The sequence below is a fragment of the Entelurus aequoreus genome, linkage group LG08, assembly GCF_033978785.1.
Source record: "Entelurus aequoreus isolate RoL-2023_Sb linkage group LG08, RoL_Eaeq_v1.1, whole genome shotgun sequence".
NCBI lineage: Eukaryota > Metazoa > Chordata > Actinopteri > Syngnathiformes > Syngnathidae > Entelurus > Entelurus aequoreus.
In genome coordinates, this window is record NC_084738.1 from 59,239,535 (window position 1) to 59,264,802 (window position 25,268).

Consider the following 25,268-nt stretch of genomic DNA (forward strand, 5'->3'; position numbering starts at 1 on the left):
AGCTGCAAATGTCTGGTTTTTGGTGCAATATCTACATAGGTGTATAGAGGCCCATTTCCAGCAACTATCACTCCAGTGTTCTAATGGTACAATGTGTTTGCTCATTGGCTCAGAAGGCTAATTGATGATTAGAAAACCCTTGTGCAATCATGTTCACACATCTGAAAACAGTTTAGCTTGTTACGGAAGCTACAAAACTGACCTTCCTTTGAGCAGATTGAGTTTCTGGAGCATCACATTTGTGGGGTCAATTAAACGCTCAAAATGGCCAGAAAAAGAGAACTTTCATCTGAAACTCAACAGTCTATTCTTGTCCTTAGAAATGAAGGCTATTCCACAAAATTGTTTGGGTGACCCCAAACTTTTGAACGGTAGTGTGTATATATATATACACAGTATATATATATATATATATATATATATATATATATATATATATATATATATATATATATATATTAGGGCTGCAACTAACGATTAATTTGATAATCGATTAATCTGTCGATTATTACTTCGGTTAATCAATTAATAATCGGATAAAAGAGACAAACTACATTTCTATCCTATCCAGTATTTTATTGAAAAAAAACAGCGTACTGGCACCATACTTATTTTGATTATTGTTTTTCAGCTGTTTGTAAATGTTGCAGTTTATAAATAAAGGTTTATTAAAAAAAAATTTAAAAACAGTTTTATTAAAAAAAAAAAGCGCATAGCATAGATCCAACGAATCGATGACTAAATTAATCGGCAACTATTTTAATAATCGATAGTTGTTGCAGCCCTTTAAAATTACAATTTAAAAAATTAGGTCGGGGGCCAGGCTGTAAAAAAAAAAAAAAAAAAATATATATATATATATATATATATATATATATATATATATATATATATATATATATATATATATACACAGTATATATATATATATATATATATATATATATATATATATATATATATATATATATATATATATATATATTTTTTTTTACAGCCTGGCCCCCGACCTAATTTTTTAAATTGTAATTTTAAAGAATTTATCTGAATGTGCATGAACTATTTCTGTTCAAAATTGTTAGAAATGTCACATCTTAAATGTTTAAATATTAACTGTCAGTTTACTGTACTGTGCCAACTGTACTACTATATGAGTACGTATGTTCTATTGTTTCATCGAAAATAAAACAGCAAAGTCCATTTGGCTGTCATCCGTTTTAATTATGAGACAAAATTGTGTCGGTGTCATGATTTTTTTTTTCATGTTTGAAATAAGAAATTCTTACTTTGAAAAAGCAGTTTTATACTTGTGAGTGTTGACGACACAGCTTTGCAACACTTGATATTCTAGTTTCAAGCATGTTTGACTCAGTATAGGTCATAAAATCTCAGCTACAAGCTGTAATATCTTACTGAGATCATTTAGGACCAAAACCCTTAAAACAAGTAAAACACTCGAACATAAAATCTGCTTAGTGAGAAGAATTATCTTATCAGACAGAAAATAAGCAAATATCACCCTTATTTGAGATATTTCATCTTACTTAGATTTCAGTTTTTGCAGTGCAGGTGGAGCTTTTCCAACCTGTGACCGGTTTTAAAAAAGATGAATTATTATACCAAATAATACATTGCGGGAGACTGTTTGAATGAAGAATCGTGTTGAATCGAATCATCACCCCAGGAATCGGAATCAGATCGAATCGTTAGGTGACCAAATACTTACACCCCTAAATGCTGGTGTTTTTGGGTTCCCTGTACAGAACTTGTTTGCGCTGGCGGCAGACGAGGAGCCTGAGGTGCGCAAGAACGTGTGCAGGGCTCTCGTGATGCTGCTGGAAGTCCGTCTGGACCGACTGCTGCCTCACATGCACAACATCGTCGAGGTGAGTGACACCAAGTCGCGCGTTCCTGTGGACTTAGATCTCTAACCAGGGTTGTCCTTCCAGTACATGCTCCTGAGGACGCAGGACCAAGACGAGAACGTGGCGCTGGAGGCCTGCGAGTTCTGGCTCACCCTGGCGGAGCAGCCTGTGTGCAAGGAGGTGCTGTGCGGCCATCTTTCCCAGTAAGCACCTCTTAAGACGCACCCTTCTCAGCTCACACCCCAAAACGCAGTTAATTCATTGGCGCCCGGGTCGTAAAGTCAGTGAAGACCTTGTCCAGGCTTGCTGATTAAGAACCCTGACTCCTGACCTCAGCCGTAAACATCTGTCAGGCCGCTGTCACGTTAACCCGCCGCCCCTGCCAAAACGGGTTGTGAGTGATTGTTTGTTGGCTCGGACTCGTCCTTGCCCTTTGTTCACGCTGTCCTCGTGCTTCCTCCCCAGGCTCTCGCCGGTGCTCGTCAACGGGATGAAGTACTCCGAGATCGACATCATCATGCTCAAGGTCAGTTTACGCCGCTCGATATTTGAACATCAGGGCGTGGCTGTGTCGTGACCCGCGACACGGGGTGACGTCTAGTCCACTTGGCTTGTTTGTGTGACCCTGGGGACGACAACCAATTATGTTGGGTCTGTGTAAGATTACCAGCATGTCATTGGGAAGCTGTTGAAATACCACTTAACGTTTACAATGATATACGTTTCTATAATTATGGTACAAACTTTGCAAGAGACTTTACAAGTGCACTTGAAAAACTCAACACAGGCAAACGCATTCCCCTCCTTCTCCCCACTGCAAAAACTGAAATCTAAGTAAGATTAAATATCTCAAATAAGGGTGATATTTGCTTATTTTCTGTCTAATAAGATAATTCTTCTCACTAAGCAGATTTTGTGATTTTACTTGTTTTAAATGATCTTAGTAAGATATTACAGCTTGTAGCTGAGATTTTATGACCTATATCAGACCTGGGCATTGTACGGCCCGCGGGCCGCATCCGGCCCTTTGCGCATCCCTGTCCGGCCCGCGTGAGGCCAATCAAAAATTTCAAAATACATTTCAAAAAGTATCTATGTCGAGTGTGCAATACAACGGTGCTGCTTTTGTTTTGAAAAGCGTTATTTGTATTACTTCCGTGTGGACGTATGCGCGTGTGCGATTGTGAGTGAATTGAACGGCGCAATAACAAATTACAAAATAAAGTTTAAAAAACATATATGTCGTGCGCGCAATACAACTGTGCTGCTTTTATTTTGAAATGTGTTATTCATGCCATATGTCCGGGGGGAACCTGTGAGTGCAGGTGCACAGCGACAAGTGATGAGACGCTAAAAAAAGAAAAGTTGATGACGAATGGCGTGTTTTGGACTGGCAAGTATTTCTTTACATAAATTAATGGTAAAGCCGTGTGCTTAATTTGTGGTACACAGCTTGCTGTGTTTAAAGAATATCATTTTAATCGCCACTACACGAAGAAACGCGAGGGAAAATACCGGAATGTGTCTGATGAAGCGCGCGCAAGGGAGGCTGATGCGTTGATGGTAAAACTGCAAACCCAACAAGGACTTTGTGCCATATTTCACACCCCCAGAGATGCAGCCGTCAGGACAAGTTTCGTCATTTCTCACAAAAGCGCCAGAAAAAGTAAGGCGTTTTCTGACGGAGAGTTTATTAAGGAGTGCTTATTGGACTCTGTTGCGCTGTATGCCCGGAGACAAGGACTGTTTTTCGCTAACTTTGGATGAGATCTGTGATGTACGTGACACCTCCAGCTGCTCTTCTTCTTACGTGGGATAACTGCAGACTTTCAAATCACGGAGTAGGTGGCAGCCATGCAGTCAATTAAAGAGACAACCACAGGTAATGACTTGTTCACATAGGTAAATGCGTGTTTGGACATGTTAGGACTGAAATGGGACAAGCTGGCAGGTGTGACAATCCAATCCAATCCACTTTATTTATATAGCACATTTAAACAACAAAATGTTTCCAAAGTGCTGCACAACAATATTAAAAACAATATTCAAATATTATCCTTAGCTCCACCAATGACTGAATCAAAAGAAAAAACAATTACATATAAAACCAATATAAAAAACAATATAAAATAAATATGATTAAAAACTATTTTTAACAACAGATGGTTGTCCAAATCTGATGGGGAAAAATGTTGGACAATGCAGGATAAAGTGACCATCAAAAGCAATCTGCTTTTGTATAAAGTTAAGTGAGGTTAAATTAAATTATTATTATTATTATTAATTATTATTATTATTATCATCATTATTATTTATCTTACGGTATATCAAAAATAATATTGAGCAAAATTTAATTGAAATATTGTCGTGTGGCCCTCCAGCAGTGCTCAGGTTGCTTATGCGGCCCCCGGTGAAAATTAATTGCCCACCCCTGACCTATATTGAGTAAAACATGCTTGAAACTAGAATATCAAGTGTTGCAAAGCTGTGTCATCAACACTCACAAGTATAAAACTGCTTTTTCAAGGTAATAATTTCTTATTTTAAGCATGAAAAAAAAAATCATGATTTTGACACAATTGTGTCTCATAATTAAAGGCCTACTGAAACCCACTACTACCGACCACGCAGTCTGATAGTTTATATATCAATGATGAAATCTTAACATTGCAACACATGCCAATACGGCCGGGTTAACTTATAAAGTGCAATTTTAAATTTCCCGCTAAACTTCCGGTTGAAAACGTTTATGTATGATGACGTATGCGCGTGACGTCAATAGTTAAACGGAAGTATTCGGACACCATTGAATCCAATACAAAAAAGCTCTGTTTTCATCTCAAAATTCCACAGTATTCTGGACATCTGTGTTGGTGAATCTTTTGCAATTTGTTTAATGAACAATCGAGACTGCAAAGAAGAAAGTTGTAGGTGGGATCGGTGTATTAGCGGCTGGCTGTAGCAACACAACCAGGAGGACTTTGACTTGGATAGCAGACGCGCTATCCGACGCTAGCCGCCGACCGTACGGATGATCGGGTGAAGTCATTCGTCCTTCCGTCGATCGCTGGAACGCAGGTGAGCACGGGTGTTGATGAGCAGATGAGGGCTGGCTGGCGTAGGAGGAGCTCTAATGTTTTTATCATAGCTCTGTGAGGTCCCGTTGCTAAGTTAGCTTCAATGGCGTTGTTAGCAACAGCATTGTTAAGCTTCGCCAAGCTGGAAAGCATTAACCGTGTATTTACATGTCCATGGTTTAATAGTATTGTTGATTTTCTGTCTATCCTTCCAGTCAGGGGTTTATTTCTTTTGTTTCTATCTGCATTAAGCACTTAAGCACGATGCTATCACGTTAGCTCCGTAGCTAAAGTGCTTCGCCGATGTATTGTTGTGGAGATAAAAGATAAAAGTCACTGTGAATGTCCATTTCGCGTTCTCGACTCTCATTTTCAAGAGGATATAGTATCCGAGGTGGTTTAAAATACAAATCCGTGATCCACAATAAAAAAGGATAGAGTGTGGAATCCAATGAGCCAGCTTGTACCTAAGTTACGGTCAGAGCGAAAAAAGATGCGTCCTGCACTGCACTCTAGTCGTTCACTCTCACGTTCCTCATCCACAAATCTTTCACCCTGGCTCAAATTAATGGGGTAATCGTCGCTTTCTCGGTCCGAAACGCTCTAGCTGCATTGAAAACAATGGGGAAATGTGAGGAGCCTTTCAACTTGTGACGTCACGGTACTTCCGGTACAGGCAAGGCTTTTTTATCAGCGACCAAAAGTTGCAAACTTTATCATCTATGTTCTTTACTAAATCCTTTCAGCAAAAATGTGGCAATATCGCGAAATGATCAAGTATGACACATAGAATGGATTTGCTATCCCCGTTTCAATAAAAAAAAATCATTTCAGTAGGCCTTTAAAACAGATGACAGCCAAATGGACTTTGCTGTTTTATTTTCAATGAAACAATAGAAAAAACATACCGTATTTTCCGCACTATAAAGCGCACCGGATTATAAGGCGCACCTTCAATAAATGGCCTATTTTAAAACTTTGTTCATATATAAGGCGCACCACATTATAAGGCGCACCGCATTATAAGGCGCATAGAATAGACTCTACAGTAGAGGCTGGGGTTACGTTATGCATCCCGTAGTTGCGAGACCCGTTGTGGCTCAATATTGGACCATATATAAGGAGCACCGGATTATAAGGCGCACCGGATTATAAGGCGCACTGTCAGCTTTTGAGAAAATTTGAGGTTTTTAGGTGCGCCTTATAGTGCGGAAAATACGGTACTCATATAGTAGTACAGTTGGCACAGCAAACTGACAGTTAATATTTAAACATTTAACATGTGACATTTCAAACAATTTTAACAGAAATAGATCATGCACATTCAGATGAATTATTCAAAATTACAATAAAAAGATTTTTGGCCGGGGCCCGGGCTGTATATATGCGCACTAATTGACTGAAACAGCATGCACTTGGCGCGATGATGTCATGTTATGCATGGGAAAATGGCGAAGTTGGTAGAGTGGCTGTGCCAGCAATCGGAGTGTTGCTGGTTACTGGGGTTCAATTCCCACCTTCTACCTTCCTAGTCACGTCCGTTGTGTCCTTGGGCAAGACACTTCAGCCTTTGCCTCTGATGGCTGCTGGTTAGCGCCTTGCATGGCAGCTCCCGCCATCAGTGTGTGAATGTGTGTGTGAATGGGTAAATGTGGAAATACTGTGAAAGCGCTTTGAGTACCTTGAAGGTAGAAAAGCGCTATACAAGTACAACCCATTTATCATTTATTTATTTAAAATGCATTTTTAGACTATGATTTGTCTGAACGGCTAGGAAACCCCGAGAGTAACAAGCGGTTGCCTTGTTGCCTTCCATTAAGAACAATAAACTAGTTTTTAGTATAAGTTTGCTGGTGTCAAGAAATGTAATGCAGAGCGCATATCATTATGTCAAGATAATGGCACTAGCGTTTACTTAATTTAAGAATATTTTTCAACATATTGAGCAAAAAGGTCTCTTTTTTCTACCAAGAAAAGTGCACTTGTTATTAGTGAGAATATACTTATTTTAAGGTATTTTTGGGTTCATTGAGGTTAGCTGATTTTACTTGTTTTGGAAAGTCTTGACAAGCCACATTTTCTTGTTCTATTGGCAGATAATTTTGCTTAGTTCAAGTAAAATGCCCCTAATTTCTGTATTTTGTTTTCTTGTTTTTGAACACTGACTTTTTGCAGTATATCTCTCTTGCTTTGCTTTTTCGTCTCGTCTTATTTTTTTAAGAGCCTCTCTTTTGCACTGTTCTCTGAAATTTAAAACATGGAATTGATCAACTCGTCTCAACTCAGTTGACAAGATCTTCTCAATGAGAAGCTCAGGTTGGGGGGAACCTGCCTGTCCTGACAGGACGTTTCCTGCTGGATATGTGAGGGCCTCTTGGGAGAAGTGGAGAGTAATGTGCCTGGCGGGTGTTTCCGTTGAAGACATTTACGATATCTATCTATTTGGAACTGTGATCACAGGTTATCTGCTGATTGGTTTGAGCGTTGCCCTGGTCTGTCGACAAGTTCGGAAGACTATGGCAGCCGTTCAAGGAGTACTATTGTTGCTCGAGGCTTTTTTCCTGGTCTCAAACTGAAACAGGGCTTATGGACTCGGATGTGCTTTCTCTGTTCGTCATAAGGGTGACATCGAGGAGGATGAGGCCATTCCCGACAATGAGCAAGACATCCGGCCGCGCTTCCACCGCTCCCGCACCGTCGCCCAGCAGCACGAGGGCGATGGGATCGAGGATGAAGATGACGACGACGACGAGCTGGACGATGACGATACCATCTCGGATTGGAACCTGCGTAAGTTGCTTGTTTTGGTACAAATGGCATCCACTGCCCACATATCTATTCAGAGTTTCCCCTCAATGTTATTGAATGTGGTGCGCCGCCCACAACATTTTTACAGCCGCCACACCTTGAAAATAAGTTTTTTTTGTTTTTTTTTGCTTGCACACGAAATTAAGTATCGTATTTTCTGGACCCTAGGGCACACCAGACTATAAGGCGCACTGCCGATGAGCGGGTCTATTCAGGTCTTTTTTCATACAAAAGGCGCACCGGATTATAAGGCGCATTAAAGGGGTCACATTATGATTTTTTTCTAAATTAAAAACTTTTCCTTGTGGTCTACATAACATGTAATGGTGGTTCTTTGGTCAAAATGTTGCATAGATTATGTTTTACAGATCATCTACAAGTCGCTTCAGGATGCGCCGTTTTGTGGGCGGTTTTATTTACGTGGCTCACCTTCGGCAGCGTCTTCTCCCCGTCATCTTTGTTGTAGCGGTGTAGCGTGCAAGGACGGGAGTGGAAAAAGTGTCAAAAGATGGAGCTAACTGTTTTAATGACATGCAGACTTTACTTCAATCCACAACGGAGCAGCATCTCCTCATCCGTGGCTCACTAGTGCAACAACGGCGGGAAGGTGTCCCGTGAAAAACAGTTTTACCGGAACTCTCTAATAACTAAAGTTCCATGGGAGAATAATGTAAACCCACTACACTGGTAGTTTTTAGCGCTTCCATAGCAAAATGAGATATAAGTTACAACTTTCGCTACTTTATATTAGAAATGGCAACAGCAGAGAGTGAATGCCCCATGACAATAAGATAGAGGAAAAAGAACAAGCTTAGCAACTACGGAATAGGCACAGACTACAGTGGCGGACGTGCGCAAATTTTCAGGACTTATACATATCTCAAATAAACATCAGCAGGTACCAGAAGATAAAAAAAGTTGGTTTTGCATAATATTGTGAAACAAAACGCCAGATAATGTCTGCTAGTGGGTGCCATTTTGCGGTCCTTATACACACTATGGTAGCCATAATGGACCGACAATCCATCAAGCGGTGCACTGCAAAAAGTCAGTGTTCAAAAACAAGAAAAAAAAATACAAAAATGAGGGGTATTTTATTTGAACTAAGCAAAATTATCTGCCAATGGAACAAGAAAATTTGGCTTGTCAAGACTTTCCAAAACAAGTAAAATTAGCTAACTTCAATGAACCCAACAATACCTTAAAATAAGTATATTCTCACTAATAACAAGTGCACTTTTCTTGGTAGAAAAAAAAAGAGATCTTTTTGCTCAATATGTTGAAAAATATTCTTTAATTAAGTAAATGCTAGTGCCATTATCTTGACATAATGATATGCGCTCAGCATTACATTTCTTGAAACCAGCAAACTTATACTAAAAACTAATTTATTGTTCTTAATGGAAAGGCAACAAAGCAACCGCTTGTTACTCTCGGTGTTTCCTAGCCGCTCAGGCAAATCATATGGTCTAAAAATGCATTTTTCCATTGATAACATGACATCATCGCGCAAAGTGCGTGCATTTTCAGTCTATTAGTGCTCTTTCAGTCTATTAGTGCGCATATATACAGCCTGGACCCCGGCCAAATTTTTTTTAATTGTAATTTTGAAGAATTTATCTGAATGTGCATGAACTATTTCTGTTCAAAATTGTTAGAAATGTCACATGTTAAATATCAACTGTGCCAACTGTACTACTATAGGAGTACGTATTTTCTATTGTTTCATTGAAAATAAAACAGCAAAGTCCATTTGGCTGTCATCTGTTTTAATTATGAGACACAATTGTGTCAAAGTCATGATTTTTTTTTCCATGCTTGAAATAAGAAATTATTACTTTAAAAAAGTAGTTTTATACTTGTGAGTGTTGATGACACACTTGATATTCTAGTTTCAAACATGTTTTTACTCAATATAGGTCATAAAATCTCAGCAACAAGCTGTAATATCTTACTGAGATCATTTAGGACCAAAACCCTTAAAACAAGTAAAAAAATCTAACATAAAATCTGCTTAGTGAGAAGAAATATCTTATTAGACAGAAAATAAGCAAATATCACCCTTATTTGAGATATTTAATCTTACTTAGATTTCAGTTTTTGCAGTGTGCGGCTTCAAAGTCATACTAAAACATTTTGACAGATTTTTGAGTGCCGTGTGTAATGTTCTTTATTTTCAATGGAACATTTACATTTTTGGTGTTGTTTACTGGCGTCATATTGCAGTCTACACGTATCTTTTATGTGTGACTACCATCTACTGGTCACACATATTACACCATGTACCAAATAAAATGCTTCGAGGTCGGTAAGCACAACCAGAATTATTCCGTACATTAAGCACACCGGGTTATAAGGCGATTTTTGAGGAAATGAAAGGATTTTAAGTGTGCCTTATAGACCAAAAAATACGGTATTATAATAAATTGTACCCCCTGACAAAATCACCCAAAGTCTGATGCTGTTTATATTATTTATTACCAATCTTATGATAACAAACGGCACAATTCCAACAGGTTTTACCTCCCATGCAAACACTTTCGTCTTTTGAGTCCACACTTCCGTTTGTCGTTACAGTATAAATTGATATACAGGGTGATTCAAAAAGAATACGGCAAAATGATCACTCGATATTTCAAAAATGAGAAATGGAAAACCAAGCTTGAACACATGTGTTGTACACAACTTTGAGTATTTATTTCATGCTTTACAAGTGCTCAATATGGCCACCACCTGCAGCACGGACAACATCAAGACGATATAAGAATTCCTCCCAAATGCGCCGCAGGATGTCGCGATCCGTCGTGTTGATTGCTGCTGTTATTCGATCTTTCCTGTCATCGATATTTGCTGGCAAGGGAGGAACATAAACTTTGTCTTTTAACATACACCCACAGAAAAAAGTCACACACAGTTAGGTCCAGAGATCTGGCAGGCCAAGCGCAGTGAGCGAGGTCTTTAGCACTTCTTCTATCAATCCACCGCTGAGGCACGCTTTCCATCAGATAAGTTCGAACTTGAGATGCCAAAGGGGTGGTGCTCCTCCTTGTTGAAAAAACATATTTTTAATCTGTTTAACCCACCGTCGAATGCTCTCACGATGGGGTGGATCAATGCCAAGTTCTGTTCCAAAAGCATATTGTAGCGTCCCGGAAGAGTTAGTGCTGCAAGGGGTTCTGGGTATTTGTTCTGTTGTGTTTATGTTGTGTTACGGTGCGGATGTTCTCCCGAAATGTGTTTGTCATTCTTGTTTGGTGTGGGTTCACAGTGTGGCGCATATTTGTAACAGTGTTAAAGTTGTTTATACGGCTACCCTCAGTGTGACCTGTATGGCTGTTGACCAAGTATGCCTTGCATTCACTTGTGTGTGTGAAAAGCCGTAGATATTATGTGATTGGGCCGGCACGCAAAGGCAGTGCCTTTAAGGTTTATTGGCGCTCTGTACTTCTCCCTACGTCCGTCTACACAGCGGCGTTTTAAAAAGTCATAATTTTTACTTTTCGAAACCGATAATTTTGAAACAGATACCGATAATTTATGATATTACATTTTAAAGCATTTATCGGCCGATAATATCGGCAGTCCGATATTATCGGACATCTCTACCGAAAACTGTGGTACTGAAACTGGATGTAAACAAAAATGTGCGCCATTTTCTGGAGTGTTGTCAGCATGTCTGTGATGTGGACGTGATTTTTATATATATTACAGATATACCCGTGGACAGCTATCTACAAAATGTGCAAATATTAAGAGGACAGTGGCGGCTTTTAAGAAGAGAAAGCGCCAAGCAAGTGTGACGTCATACTCGCAGCTAGCCTCTTTCGTCAGGGACATCGAGGGACAGAAGTCGAGTCTCTAAACACGAGTACATTATATAATAACACCAGAAGAAGATGCTCAATCTTTTTGCTGGTTATTTTTAATTGGAAAAAAAAGTCCTTAAAAGTCTGTAAACACTTGAAAATATCTCAACAAAGTACCTTGTACAAAAAGCAGAATTTTTTAAAAAATATGACAAAACGATAAAAATATACATGTTATTTAATAACAGATTTGTTTTAGATTTATGTATCGGTATACATTTTTTGAGCCTTTTTTAAGAAAATCATATCATCATAGCAAATTACTCGATGATGTCATTGTGACCACACACCACAGGTATCTTGGCAGCTTAGGGGAAACCCTGCTATTTATATTTATTGTTTTGTTAGGTAAATGCTCAGCGGCGGCGCTGGACCTGCTGGCCAACGTGTTCAGGGACGACCTGTTGCTGCACCTTCTGCCGCTCCTCAAGGAGCTGCTCTTCCATCCCGAGTGGGTGGTGAAAGAGTCCGGGATCCTCGTGTTGGGCGCCATTGCTGAAGGTACAGTACAGTTTTTTCCAGATCGATAGTGAATGCACTGTGGCATCCCACAGGGATCCACGCTGGAACCACTCCTGTTCAGTCTTCCCTGTGGAAGCACTTGCAACTTGTTATCAAAAAGTTGGCTTTATTGACCCTGACCCCATAGTGAAGTGAAGTGAATTTATTTTTATATAGCGCTTTTCTGTAGTGACTCAAAGCGCTTTACATAGTGAAACCCAATATCTAAGTTCCATTTAAACCAGTGTGGGTGGCACTGGGAGCAGGTGGGTAAAGTGTCTTGCCCAAGGACACAACGGCAGTGACTAGGATGGCGTAAGCGGGAATCGAACCTGGAACCCTCAAGTTGCTGGCACAGCCTCTCTACAAACCGAGCTATGCCGCGTATAGGAAATCTTTGCGAAAACACGTAAATCCACGTTTTTAAACATTCATTTTTGCGTCAAAATATCACTTACGTGTTTTTTTAATTAAATGAAATAATAAAAATACAATCCAATAAAACTGTGTTGAACGCTCGCCTCAGCCGCAGGTGCTTGCTGTTCCTCTTGCCTAAACGCTGCAGGACGGGGAGATGATCAGGAGCACCGAAACAAGCTTGCTAGTGAGTTAACCATCTAGCTAGCTTACTTGTTGTCGCCTCAGTTCGCTCTCCGAGCCACAACGTTGACGGCTGTCTAGTTTGCCGCTAATCATATTTGGATGATTACGATCCGAACACTGTTAGTTCCGAATCAGTTGTAGTTCTAGAGCAGGGGTGTCAAAGTCAATTATTTATTATCTATGGCCCCCAGGATGATATTTGATTAGTATTAGAACCGGCCCACAGGCCACAGCCGCCTGCTGCTGTTTTGCACGCACCAATACTCCATCAGGGACCCCATCAAGTCATAAAAATGGGGTCCCATAGTAAATTTTTGGGGTCCCACTTTTTTGTAACTGTTTTCAAAAAAATTGTAAATGTATGCATTATCCTGTTATATCTCACATTCTATATTGTGTTTTGGAAAAAGGTTGTCATAAACCAGGGGTCACCAACCTTTTTGAAACCAAGGGCTACTTCTTGGGTACTGATTAATGCGAAGGGCTACCAGTTAGATACACACTTAAATAAATTGCCGGAAGTAGCCAATTTGCTCATTTTACCTTTAACTCTGTTATTATTAATAATTAATGATTTTTATCTTTGTGGAAACACTGATCATCTTAATGATTTCTCACAATAAATATATATAGAAACAGATAAATATCAATATGCAACAATTTATTTTTATATTTTCTCTAAGTGCACATTTTTCAAATTGAACATTTTCAAATGATCACTTCTAAGACAGTCTTGTGAAATCACAATATCCCATTTTAACTAGCTAGCCACTAACATTTTTTAACAAATCATGAATTACTTTGCACCATGTTTGTACAAATAATAACTCATGTAAAATACAAAAGTAAACTCTCAAATGTTTAAATCATGTCACACTTTGAACTGGACACCAAATCTGTTATCTGTTTCTTTGTCAGTTAGTGGGAAGCCTGGCATTGCATGCTGTTAACTAGTGTGTTGTACTCTGGTGTGTAACTTGACACTGCAACTCTGAGTGAGTCTTGCAGATGTGCATCAGTGAGGCGTGTTCTGTGTTTGTTCTTGATGAAGTTCATGTCAGAAAAGGCTGATTCACAAAGATAAGATTTTTCCTCATTGTTTGGGGAACCTTCTTAATCTTTTGGACATATTTTCACAGCAATCTGGCCTTAAGCGTAATTATGATAAATGTAAAATGTTAAGGATCGGAAATCTAAAGGGAACGTCCTTTCGAATGGAATGCAAAGTGCCTGTTTTGTGGACAGATGGACCAGTTAACATACTTGGTGTTGTTGTCCCAGAAAATCTGGAAGATCTAGGCTCAGTAAATTATGATAATCGACTAAGAAAGCTGGACAAAATTATGCAATTATGGAAAGGGAAATCCCTAACCTTGTATGGTAAAATGTCTATTGCCAACTCGTTAATTATTCCTCAATTTATTTATTAGTTTTTGTCATTACCAGCTCCATCACAAAACTTTTTTAAGATTTATGAGCGGAGGGTCTTCGATTTTGTCTGGAACAGCAAACCAGAAAAGATTAAAAGAAAGGTTTTGTACAAAGAGTATGAATATGGGGGCCTGAAACTTCTCAACCTTGAAGCTATGTGTCTGTCTTTAAAAGCATCAATTGTTCCAAAGATGTATTTAAACATTGAGTGGTACACAAATGTCCTGTTGGACAAAAAACATGTACTGTATCAAAAGAAATTGTATCCTTTTTTACAAGTGATCCCCTCCAGAGAGTCTGCTGGGAAACATGGCGGGGTTCATAAAGGAAACAATCCACTCATAGTGGTGTTTTCAATTTTATGTGCCAGAAAAAAGAGAGGATATTTTGCAGCAGTTAATATGGATGAACTCTAATATTGTAATAGATGGAAAGCCTTTCTTTTGGAAAAATATGTTTGAAAGAGGAATCATTTTTGTCAATGATATTATCAATGAGAATGGTAAAATTATGAAGTATGATGAATTTAGAGCTATGTATGGTGATGCTTGCTCAAGCTTTTCATTTTATCAACTAACTGGAGTAATTGGGAAAAGATGGAAACAAATAATTAATTATGGAACTAGTAAATTATTAGTTTGTAAACCTCTAATAAGAAATTCTAGTGGGCAAAAAGGAATTAAAATAAATAGAAAAATATATAATTTTTATTTAATAAAGAAATCTTTGAAGGCTGCCTCATACAACACAAATGGAAAATGGGAGGACTTTTTTGACTGCCTGTTGCCATGGGATGCCATATTCAAACTAATCTATAAAACCACTATCGATGTGCAAAATCGTTATTTTCAAATTAAAATTATTTATAACTTCTTACCCACAGGGAAAATGTTAAAATTATGGAATATGACAGAGTCAGATGATTGCCGATTTTGTTGTCAGGAGCCTGAATCCACCCTGCATTTGTTTTGGTATTGTCATATTGTGTCTTTGTTTTGGGTGGAAGTTGAAAAAATGTGTTTAAGGATTGGTTTGTTTATGAAGCTTGATGTGGTTTCTGTTATTTTAGGAGAGTTCATTGACAATCATGATTTAGTCAATTTAATTATAGTACTCTGTAAAATGTTTATTTTTAAGGCCAAAAACAGATATTCACTTAGTATTACTTTCTTTAAAACATTTATTCAGTATTTTCTAACTTTAGAAAGTTACATGGTTGAAAACAATAATGATGCCAAAAAACATTAAAAAAAAAGATGAGAAGTCCTCAAAGGCTTATTTTGAAAGTATAATTATGTTTATAGATTATATGATATCTGTTGTTGTGTTCCCTAATTTGAGTGACCTGGACATAATCTGGACTGTACATAAATGCTTATTTTGAAAATGTAATTTTGTTTATAAATTATATGCAATCTGTTGTGTTCCCTAATTTTTTTCTGTGTACATGAATGAAGGTGTGTGTTGCTGAGTCCGACTTGGACATTATCTGGACTGGGCCTGGTTTAAAAAACCCTTTAAACAAATCTAATTTCATTGACAACCTGGTCTGTTGAAGATAAGGCCCTTTTTTAAAAAATAAAATAAAACAAGATAAATAAAAAAAAAACATTTTCTTGGATAAAAAAGAAAGTAAAACAATATAAAAATAAATACATAAAAAATAGTAATTAATGAAAATGTTAGTGGACCAGCAGCCTATACAATCATGTGTGCTTCAGGGACTGTGTCCCTTGCAGATGTGTTGTCTATGTTGTGGGAACGAGAATATTGGTAGCAGAAAGAAATAACCCCTTTTGTGTGAGTGGGTGTGGATGAGTGTGCATGGGGGAGGTTGTTTGGGTTGATGCACTGATTGAAAGTGTATCTTGTGTTTTTTCTATGTAGATTTAATTTAAAAAAAAAAAAAAAAAAAAAAAAAAATTTTTTAATTTTTTTTTTTTTTTTTTTTTTTTTTTTTTTTTTTTAGAACAGGCCCGCGGGCGACTCATCTGGTCCTTACGGGCGACCTGGTGCCCGCGGGCACCACGTTGGTGACCCCTGTCATAAACGTTACTTAATTCATTAAAAAAGAAAACACATTTTTATGCATATGTAAATTTATTCAGCTATAAACATTCATTCACTTTCTTCTTTTCTTCATGGATCTAATCTTTATGGATGCCGGTATTTTTTTCTATATTTTTATTGTAATATTTTCAGAATGTGTTTGTTCTATTTTTGGTTAAAGTAAGACAAATAAAACAAATCTAAAGTTGTCTTTATTTTTTAGTTTTAATGCCATGATTTTAAGTAAATGCCCTTGTGTGCACAGATTTTCCTCCATGCGGCCCCTGTACTAAAATGAGTTTGACACCCCTGTTCTAGAGCATTTATTAGTAGCCAGCAAGAAGGCATGTTTTTGACGTGAAGGATTGTAAACAGGCAGCACGGTGGCAGAGGGGTTAGTGCGTCTGCCTCACAATACTAAGGTCCTGAGTAGTCGTGAGTTCAATCCCGGCCTCGGGATCTTTCTGTGTGGAGTTTGCATGTTCTCTCCGTGACTGCGTGGGTTCCCTCCGGGTACTCCGGCTTCCTCCCACCTCCAAAGACATGCACCTGGGGATAGGTTGATTGGCAACACTAAATTGGCCCTAGTGTGTGAATGTGAGTGTGAATGTTGTCTGTCTATCTGTGTTGGCCCTGCGATGAGGTGGCGACTTGTCCAGGGTGTACCCCGCCTTCCGCCCGATTGTAGCTGAGATAGGCTCCAGCCCCCCCCGCGACCCCGAAGGGAATAAGCTGTAGAAAATGGATGGATGGATGGATGGATTGTAAACAGAGGCATATTACCCGCGGGGGCGTGGCTAGAGGATAGAGTTGCCAAATGCAAAACATCTGAGTTTCTTGCACGCATGTTATGGAATTTTACATTACATTTTTAATGATAATAATGTTAGTAAAGTATCCACTAAAAAAAATACAAAAATGTCTGTGGTACATTACATGGGACATGTAAGTGACAAAAAGGCTGGTAGATGAGAATAAATCTCAAGGTAAAATATAGTGTAGAAATGCACTCAATTGCAGAAAATGTAGTCTTGGTTTTCAAACTTTTCTTTTTGGGTTTGTGAGGCACTTAATGCTAATAAAATAAAAAAATGTTTCCCTATATTTTCGTCAAAGGGTGGTCACTTTTCTGCTGTAAACAAATGGGTGGGGATATTGTGCAGTACACAGTGGTTGACTACTGCCATGCCTTGCGATGTGTGGATGATAAATACAAATATCCTGGATCTGCCACCAAAGTGTTGGTAATTTATTCTGCACACAAACAAATGATGCTATAATAATGAACTTGTCCACTTTGTGTCCAGGATGCATGCAGGGAATGATCCCGTACCTGCCCGAGCTGATTCCCCACCTCGTCCAGTGTCTGTCAGACAAGAAAGCCCTGGTGCGCTCCATCACCTGCTGGACGCTGAGCCGCTACGCCCACTGGGTCGTCAGCCAGCCACCCGACGTCTACCTGAAGCCGCTCATGACCGAGCTTCTCAAGCGCATCCTGGACAGCAACAAGCGTGTGCAGGAAGCCGCTTGCAGGTGAGACACAATCTGATAAATTTAGATATCCCCCCCCACACCCTCCTTAATGTCGAGGTCCTTTATCCCCATGACAGTGCCTTTGCCACCTTGGAGGAGGAGGCTTGTACTGAACTTGTGCCCTACCTGGCGTTCATCCTGGACACGCTGGTGTTCGCTTTCAACAAATACCAGCACAAAAACCTCCTGATACTGTACGACGCCATCGGGACTCTCGCAGACTCAGTGGGACACCATCTAAATAAACCGGTAGGTACCACCCCTTTTTGGCGTCTACTTGTCGTGTCGTAATGCTCGACTTCAGTTTGTACCAATGAATTGTTCCTCGCAGGAATACATCCAGATGTTGATGCCTCCGCTCATCCAGAAATGGAACCAGCTGAAAGATGAAGACAAAGACCTCTTCCCTTTATTAGAAGTAAGCAGGAAAAAAAAAAAGAATTACACATGTGGTCAGCGGGTTCATTAGAGTCCAACTGGCTGTTTTTCCCTCTCTTCAGTGTTTGTCCTCAGTAGCGACGGCCCTGCAGAGCGGCTTCCTGCCCTACTGCGAGCCCGTGTACCAGCGTTGCGTTAACCTTGTCCAGAAGACTCTCGCTCAGGCCATGGTGAGTGTGCAGAGTCTTTGAATGTGCAGGGGTGTCCAAACGTTTTCCACTGTGGGCCGCACACTAAAAAAATGTGAGCATGCGGGTAGGACTGGATGATAATGCTAAAAATAAGAAGCACAAATATTTTTGATTGATATTGTAATCATGATGAATTGCACGATTATTCAAAAATTTTAAAACCTGAGTACCGGTATTTATTGTGCCACCAAAATGCAACTTTAAATATACTTTAAAAAAATAACGTGGATATAAATTTGTAACAAATAAACCACAAGTTAAAATAATAATAGCAATAACAATACATTTTAATAACAATAGCAATAAAAAAAATTATACAATTAAATTTTTCCTGTTTTAAATATTTTTGATTCCGTTTTTTTACTTTTTCACTTATTTTACCACCATTGTGTGCTTTTTGTGTAAAATCAGATTTGAATAAAATGTCTGTTAATTAAGTGCAAAAATCCTCACATTTATTGGTGCAATACATATTTGGACAATTTTGACCAGTATTTTAGGTCAAAGCATAATCATTTTGTAAATATATCAATAAGTGCTTTAAGTACATTATGTTTGTGCAAGGTACTTTTTTGAAACCTTTATTTTGTTTGCGCAGTCAGACCGGATGTGGCGCGTGGTGCTATTATTGTGAAGGAGGGAAGTGTGTTGTGTTGTAGTTCTCAGCTTGAAAAGTAAAGAGGTGTCTCACTTGAGGCTGCTAAAAAGAAGAAGAAAAAAAGAGAGAGCCTCTCAAGTAGCGACCACTGTTTGTACGTTGATGTTACGTCGATGATGTCGTTCACAACAACACAAGCAGATGCGTGCTTATGGATTGTTCTTGCTAGCTTTAGCTTTGTGGTTTAGTCGCTTTTTCAAGTGATTGTCTCGACATTGTTGAGTTCAGGACGGGGCGGTTGAGTGTGTCGGGGGATAAATGAGCGATACCGGACACGTTATTTTCCCAAGCAAATGTTCCTTTTCCTCACAATGACAAAATTTTACTCACATTTGCGTCAATTTCCCTGATATTATTTAGCTTTTTTAAACGGATTCCGTTTTGTTGGCGAATTATGTGACTCCGTCTCCGGTTACGCGAACGTGAAAATCACATGCCTTACTTTTTTGTTGAATTTAGTGATTATTGAATGTGAATACTCGCGCTGTGTCAAATAAAAAGTAGCAACCATTGTGACAAACATGATCTTTTTTCACTCGTTCGCTTCTCATTTGTTTAATTGTCATAAGGTCCACAATTAGCATGTCCTATTATTTGTTTGAAAAAATTTATTTTCATAATAATTAGAAGCTATAATCGAAATACAATTTTTATTAATTGTCCAGTATTGCAAGTCCTAGGACTTCCCTCCATTTTGGTGAATGTTAAAGGTCCCAGCGACCCAAAAGGGCTTCAGTCATTCAAGTGTTAAAAAATAAGGCAAATGTTTTTTTTTGTTTCACTTTCAACACTTGAATATCTATAGAACAACTTCAGATCTATCTGTTGCCATATCGTTTTTATTTTTTTTAGGTTTCATGTCCTTTTTTTCCTAAAGAAACCTCTGTTTTTTCTGGCAAAATCACAAAAAATGCAAAATATTTTTCCCCAGGAAACATATTTCAAAGTGCAATATTTTAATGTGAAGTAATTGGAGCCTTAAATATGTAAATAATTCATAACAACATAACTTTTGATGCATTATTATTTTTTGAACAATGACATTTAAAGAAAAAAATCAGACTAAAGGTCTCAGGATCCAAAAGGCTCATAGAATATTTCAAAATAGGTCTTGGATCAATATTATTTTTACTTTTAGCGCCTAAATCTCTAGAACAACTTCAGATCCATCCATTGATTATAAGTTTTTATTATTTTTTTGAACAGTTTTAAAGTAAAAAAAAATTGCCACCATAGCAATTTTGTGGTATCAGAGTCAATATTGCAACATTTTCTCCTTACTTTACACTTGTTTGCTCTTTAATTCCGTCTTTTTAAAATAGTATTTTAAAAATGTGCCGATGGCTGGTAAAAAATGAGCTGCGGACCGTAATTAGGAAGCACTTTGGACACCCCTGCTCTAAAGTGAAAGGTTTCAGACGTTATACAATTTGGAATTCGACTTGAATTTTCAGGAAATTAACGCCTTAAAGTTGAATGATAAATGTTGTCATGCAGGATTTCTAAATATCCTGCAGGACAACAGAGACATATTCATACCCCTTGAGGCCCCACAAAAATGTCCCATAGTTGGGGGAAATTCTATGAGCAAGATTATGTTGATAAAGCTTATGAAATATTTTAGAAAAATACATATCTTGGTATGATAAAAAATGTCTGATTATACATTATAGGAAAATAAATAAACATTTTTAAAAATCCATGGATGACCAGAAGAATGCAAAAAGAAGTTTGCAAAAAGAAAAATATGCTATATAGACAATTCATAAAAAACAGAAAGCGGCAGAGAAGAAATACAAGACATACAAAAACAAACTACTAAATATTAAGAGAAAATGCAGTAGGGATTATTATAGCAGAATAAAAGAAGAATAAAAATAATATTAAAGGTATATAGAATATATATTAAATGGTATTACAAAACCCAAAACCAGTGAAGTTGGCACGTTGTGTAAATTGCAGATAAAATCAGATTACAATCATTTGCAAATCCTTTTCACCCTATATTCAATTGAATAGACTGCAAAGACAAGATATTTAATGTTGGAACTGAGAAACTTCTTTTTTTTTTGCAAATAATCATTAACTTTGAATTTAATGGCAGCAACACATTTTTAGGGGCATTTTTACCACTGTGTTACATGGCCTTTCCTTGTAACAACACTCTGTAAACGTTTGGGAACTGAGGAGACCAATTTTTGAAGCTTTTCAGGTGGAATTCTTTCCCATTCTTGCTTGATGTACAGCTTAAGTTGTTCAACAGTCCGGGGGTCTCCGTTGTCATATTTTACACTTCATAATGCGCCACACATTTTCAATGGGGGACTGGTCTGGACTACAGGCAGGCCAGTCTAGTAACCACACTCTTGTACTACAAAGCTACGCTGATGTAACACGTGGCTTGGCATTGTCTTGCTGAAATAAGCAGGGGCGTCCATGAAAAAGACGTTGCTTGGATGGCAACATACGTTGCTCCAAAACCTGCATGTACCTTTCAGCATTAAGGGTCCTTTGGGCACTAATACACCCCTATACCATCACAGATGCTGGCTTTTGAACTTAGCGCCTATAACAGTCTGGATGATTATTTTCCTCTTTGGTCCGGAGGACACGACGTCCACAGTTTCCAAAAACAATTTGAAATGTGGACTCGTCAGACCACAGAACATTTTTCCACTTTGCATCAGTCCATCTTAGATGAGCTCCGGCCCAGCGAAGCCAGTGGTGTTTCTGGGTGTTGTTGATAAATGGTTTTTGCTTTGCATAGTAAGAGTTTTAACTTGCACTTACAGATGTAGAAACCAACTGTAGTTACTGACAGTGGTTTTCTGAAGTGTTCCTGAGCCCATGTGGTGATATTCTTTACACACTGTCGCTTTTTGATGCAGTACCGCCTGAAGGATCAAAGGTCACAGGCATTCAATGTTGGTTTTCGGCCTTGCCGCTTACTCGCAGTGATTTCTCCAGATTCTCTGAACCTTTTGATGACATTACGGAGCGTGGATGGTGAAATCCCTAAATTCCTTGCAATAGCTGGTTGAGAAATGTTATTCTTAAACTATTGGACAAATTGCTCACCCATTTGTTCACAAAGTGGTGACCCTCGCCCCATCCTTGTTTGTGAATGACTGAGCATTTCATGGAAGCTGCTTTTATACCCAGTCATGGCACCCACCTGTTCCCAATTAGCTTGTTCACCTGTGAGATGTTCCAAATAAGTGTTTGATGAGCATTCCTCAACTTTCTCAGTCTTTTTTGCCACTTGTGCCAGCTTTTTTGAAACATGTTGCAGGCATCACATTCTGTCTTTGCAGTCTATTCAATTGAATATAAGTTGAAAAGGATTTGCAAATCATTGTATTCTGTTTTTATTTACCATTTACACAACGTGCCAACTTCACTGATTTTGGGCTTTGTAATAAAAAAACAACAATCAAAAATGTTTCCAGATTTTTTATGAACAATAATATGTAAACTGCTGTTATGAAAGATGTGGTAGATTAATTCAATCATTTTTTGTTAATGTAGGACCAAAGCTGGCAAAATAAATACAAAGTACGCTGCCTGAGGAGAATGAAACCATTGAGGAATGTATGGTTAGAATTCAAGGCTCAATTTACTAGATATCGGACACTCCATTTAAAAATAAAACTTCCACATTTATTATTTAATTTATCATTCAGAACCGGTACATTCCTACTCAAAATGAAAATAGCCAAAGTCATCCCAATATATAAATCCGGTGACGTATACAATTTTAACAACTCTATCCTTACTCTCACAGTTCTCCAAAATACTGTATTTGAAAAACTTTTGGTTGCAACTTTATTGAAAAACACAACTTGCTAAGGGACAGTCAATATGGTTTCAGGAATATCCACATCCATGGTAATAATGGAGCTAGTAGAGGACAAGCTCTGTAGATAACGAAAAAAATGCAGTGGGTATATTTGTTGATTTAAAGAAAGCTTCTGAGACCATTAACCATGATATATTGATGATAAAAAGAGAAATCTTTGGTTTTCAAAGGGGTGGCTTTACATTGGTTAAAAAGTTATGTAGAAAATCGGTTTGTACAAATAGGTCCCCCTTTTTATTATGTAACATGTCCAGGGTGTACCCCGCCTTCCGCCCTATTGTAGCTGAGATAGGCTCCAGCGCCCCCGCGACCCCGAAGGGAATAAGCGGTAGAAAATGGATGGATGGGCATTTGTAAGGCATATTGATGTTTGCTGACGAAACAAATATTTTTGCCCTTGGAAGAACTTGCAGAAGCTTTTGGATGTAATAACAAAAAAAGTATTAAATTAAAACGTTGGTGTGATAAAAATAAATTGTCGATAAACTTGAACAAAATCAAATTCATTTTGTTTTGGAAACCGGAAAGTACAAATGAGTGTAAAATTGGAACTTGATAACACAGAAATTGAAATAAAATCTGAGAGTACATTGTTGGAGTAGATCACGAGTTGTGCTGGAAAGCTCACATAAAATATCTGAGTTTTAAAATAGCAAAAAGTATTGGAATGCGAGAAAACACAAAACATCTTGCACACTCTATATTGTACATTTTTATTGCCATTTTTTAATTACAGTGTGGAAGTCTGGGCTAACATACAAGGGCACGTTACAACAGGTATGCACATAAAAAATAAATTAAAAAAATTATAATAATACTACACAATGTTGGCTATCGGGAAGACACAAATGTACTCTTTATAAAGTGAAATTTATTGATCTGGTGGAATTCAAAACTGCACAAGTGATTTATAAAGCTGCCGCCAAATATCCAAAAAGTGTTCCAAGACAAAGATGGAAAATATAATTTGAGGGGGTGGGTGAATTGCATCTAAGACAGCCTTGCGTTATCTCTTCAAAGTATGTGCATTACAGTTTGTGGGGTGACAAAATCAAGTGCATGAAGAACTCAAACAAAGCAAGAACATCATCCGATTTAAAAAGAAATACAAAAATAATATTGTTGGTAGTTGCAACAAAGATGAGGAAACATTAAAAACTACATTTGATTAAATGATTAGTCTTTATTTTGAGTATTCATGAATATTATTAATATATGTATTCTGTAATTATTTACTAAATATACTATAATATATTCTAAATTAATTTTGTTAAATTAGGTAATCTTGTATTTTGTTGATAAATAATCAGATTATTATATCTGAGTGATGGGGCAGGACATCATAAGCTTTTGCTTCTTCCTGCTCCTTTTCGGACACACACCATGTATTTTTCATTTTACAACTTACCTTGTTGAAATGGTATAGATGTAGAATATTTTTGTTTCGATTGAGATAAAGTCAAAGTCTAATTTACACTACAGTGGTACCTAGGATAGGAGGGCCTTATCTTACAAGCTTTATATATATATATATATATATATATATATATATATATATATATATATATATATATATATATATATATATATATATATATATATATATATATATATATATATATACTACCGTTCAAACGTTTGGGGTCACATTGAAATGTCCTTATTTTTGAAGGAAAAGCACTGTACTTTTCAATGAAGATAACTTTAAACTAGTCTTAACTTTAAAGAAATACACTCTATACATTGCTAATGTGGTAAATGACTATTCTAGCTGCAAATGTCTGGTTTTTGGTGCAATATCTACATAGGTGTATAGAGGCCCATTTCCAGCAACTATCACTCCAGTGTTCTAATGGTACAATGTGTTTGCTCATTGGCTCAGAAGGCTAATTGATGATTAGAAAACCCTTGTGCAATCATGTTCACACATCTGAAAACAGTTTAGCTCGTTACAGATGCTACAAAACTGACCTTCCTTTGAGCAGATTGAGTTTCTGGAGCATCACATTTGTGGGGTCAATTAAACGCTCAAAATGGCCAGAAAAAGAGAACTTTCATCTGAAACTCGACAGTATATTCTTGTTCTGAGAAATGAAGGCTATTCCACAAAATAGTTTGGGTGACCCCAAGCTTTTGAACGGATATATATATATATATATATATATATATATATATATATATATATATATATATATATATATATATATATATATATATATATATATATATATATATATATATATATATATATATATATATACACTTATATATATATATATATATATATATATATATATATGTATATATATATATATGTGTATATATATATATATATATATATATATGTGTATGTATATATGTATATATATATATGAGCTGACTCTGTGCT

The 25,268-nt window shown here is 37.5% G+C and overlaps 1 protein-coding gene across 2 annotated transcripts in view; it reads left to right on the plus strand.

The window, feature by feature from the left end:
- The window catches only part of tnpo1 (transportin 1), a 112,869-nt gene that overhangs the window by 44,606 nt on the left and 42,995 nt on the right, over nucleotides 1-25,268 (plus strand). For both annotated transcript variants that reach the window (XR_009827094.1, XM_062056948.1), the window contains exons 8-16: nucleotides 1,764-1,886; nucleotides 1,950-2,068; nucleotides 2,331-2,391; nucleotides 7,564-7,732; nucleotides 11,965-12,117; nucleotides 17,508-17,733; nucleotides 17,811-17,982; nucleotides 18,065-18,151; nucleotides 18,234-18,341. Coding sequence is in view for 1 of the 2 variants with exons in the window: in XM_062056948.1 (XP_061912932.1) it covers nucleotides 1,764-1,886; nucleotides 1,950-2,068; nucleotides 2,331-2,391; nucleotides 7,564-7,732; nucleotides 11,965-12,117; nucleotides 17,508-17,733; nucleotides 17,811-17,982; nucleotides 18,065-18,151; nucleotides 18,234-18,341 (1,218 nt within the window). In the remaining variant the exon portion in view is untranslated. The remainder of the gene's footprint in view (nucleotides 1-1,763; nucleotides 1,887-1,949; nucleotides 2,069-2,330; nucleotides 2,392-7,563; nucleotides 7,733-11,964; nucleotides 12,118-17,507; nucleotides 17,734-17,810; nucleotides 17,983-18,064; nucleotides 18,152-18,233; nucleotides 18,342-25,268) is intronic.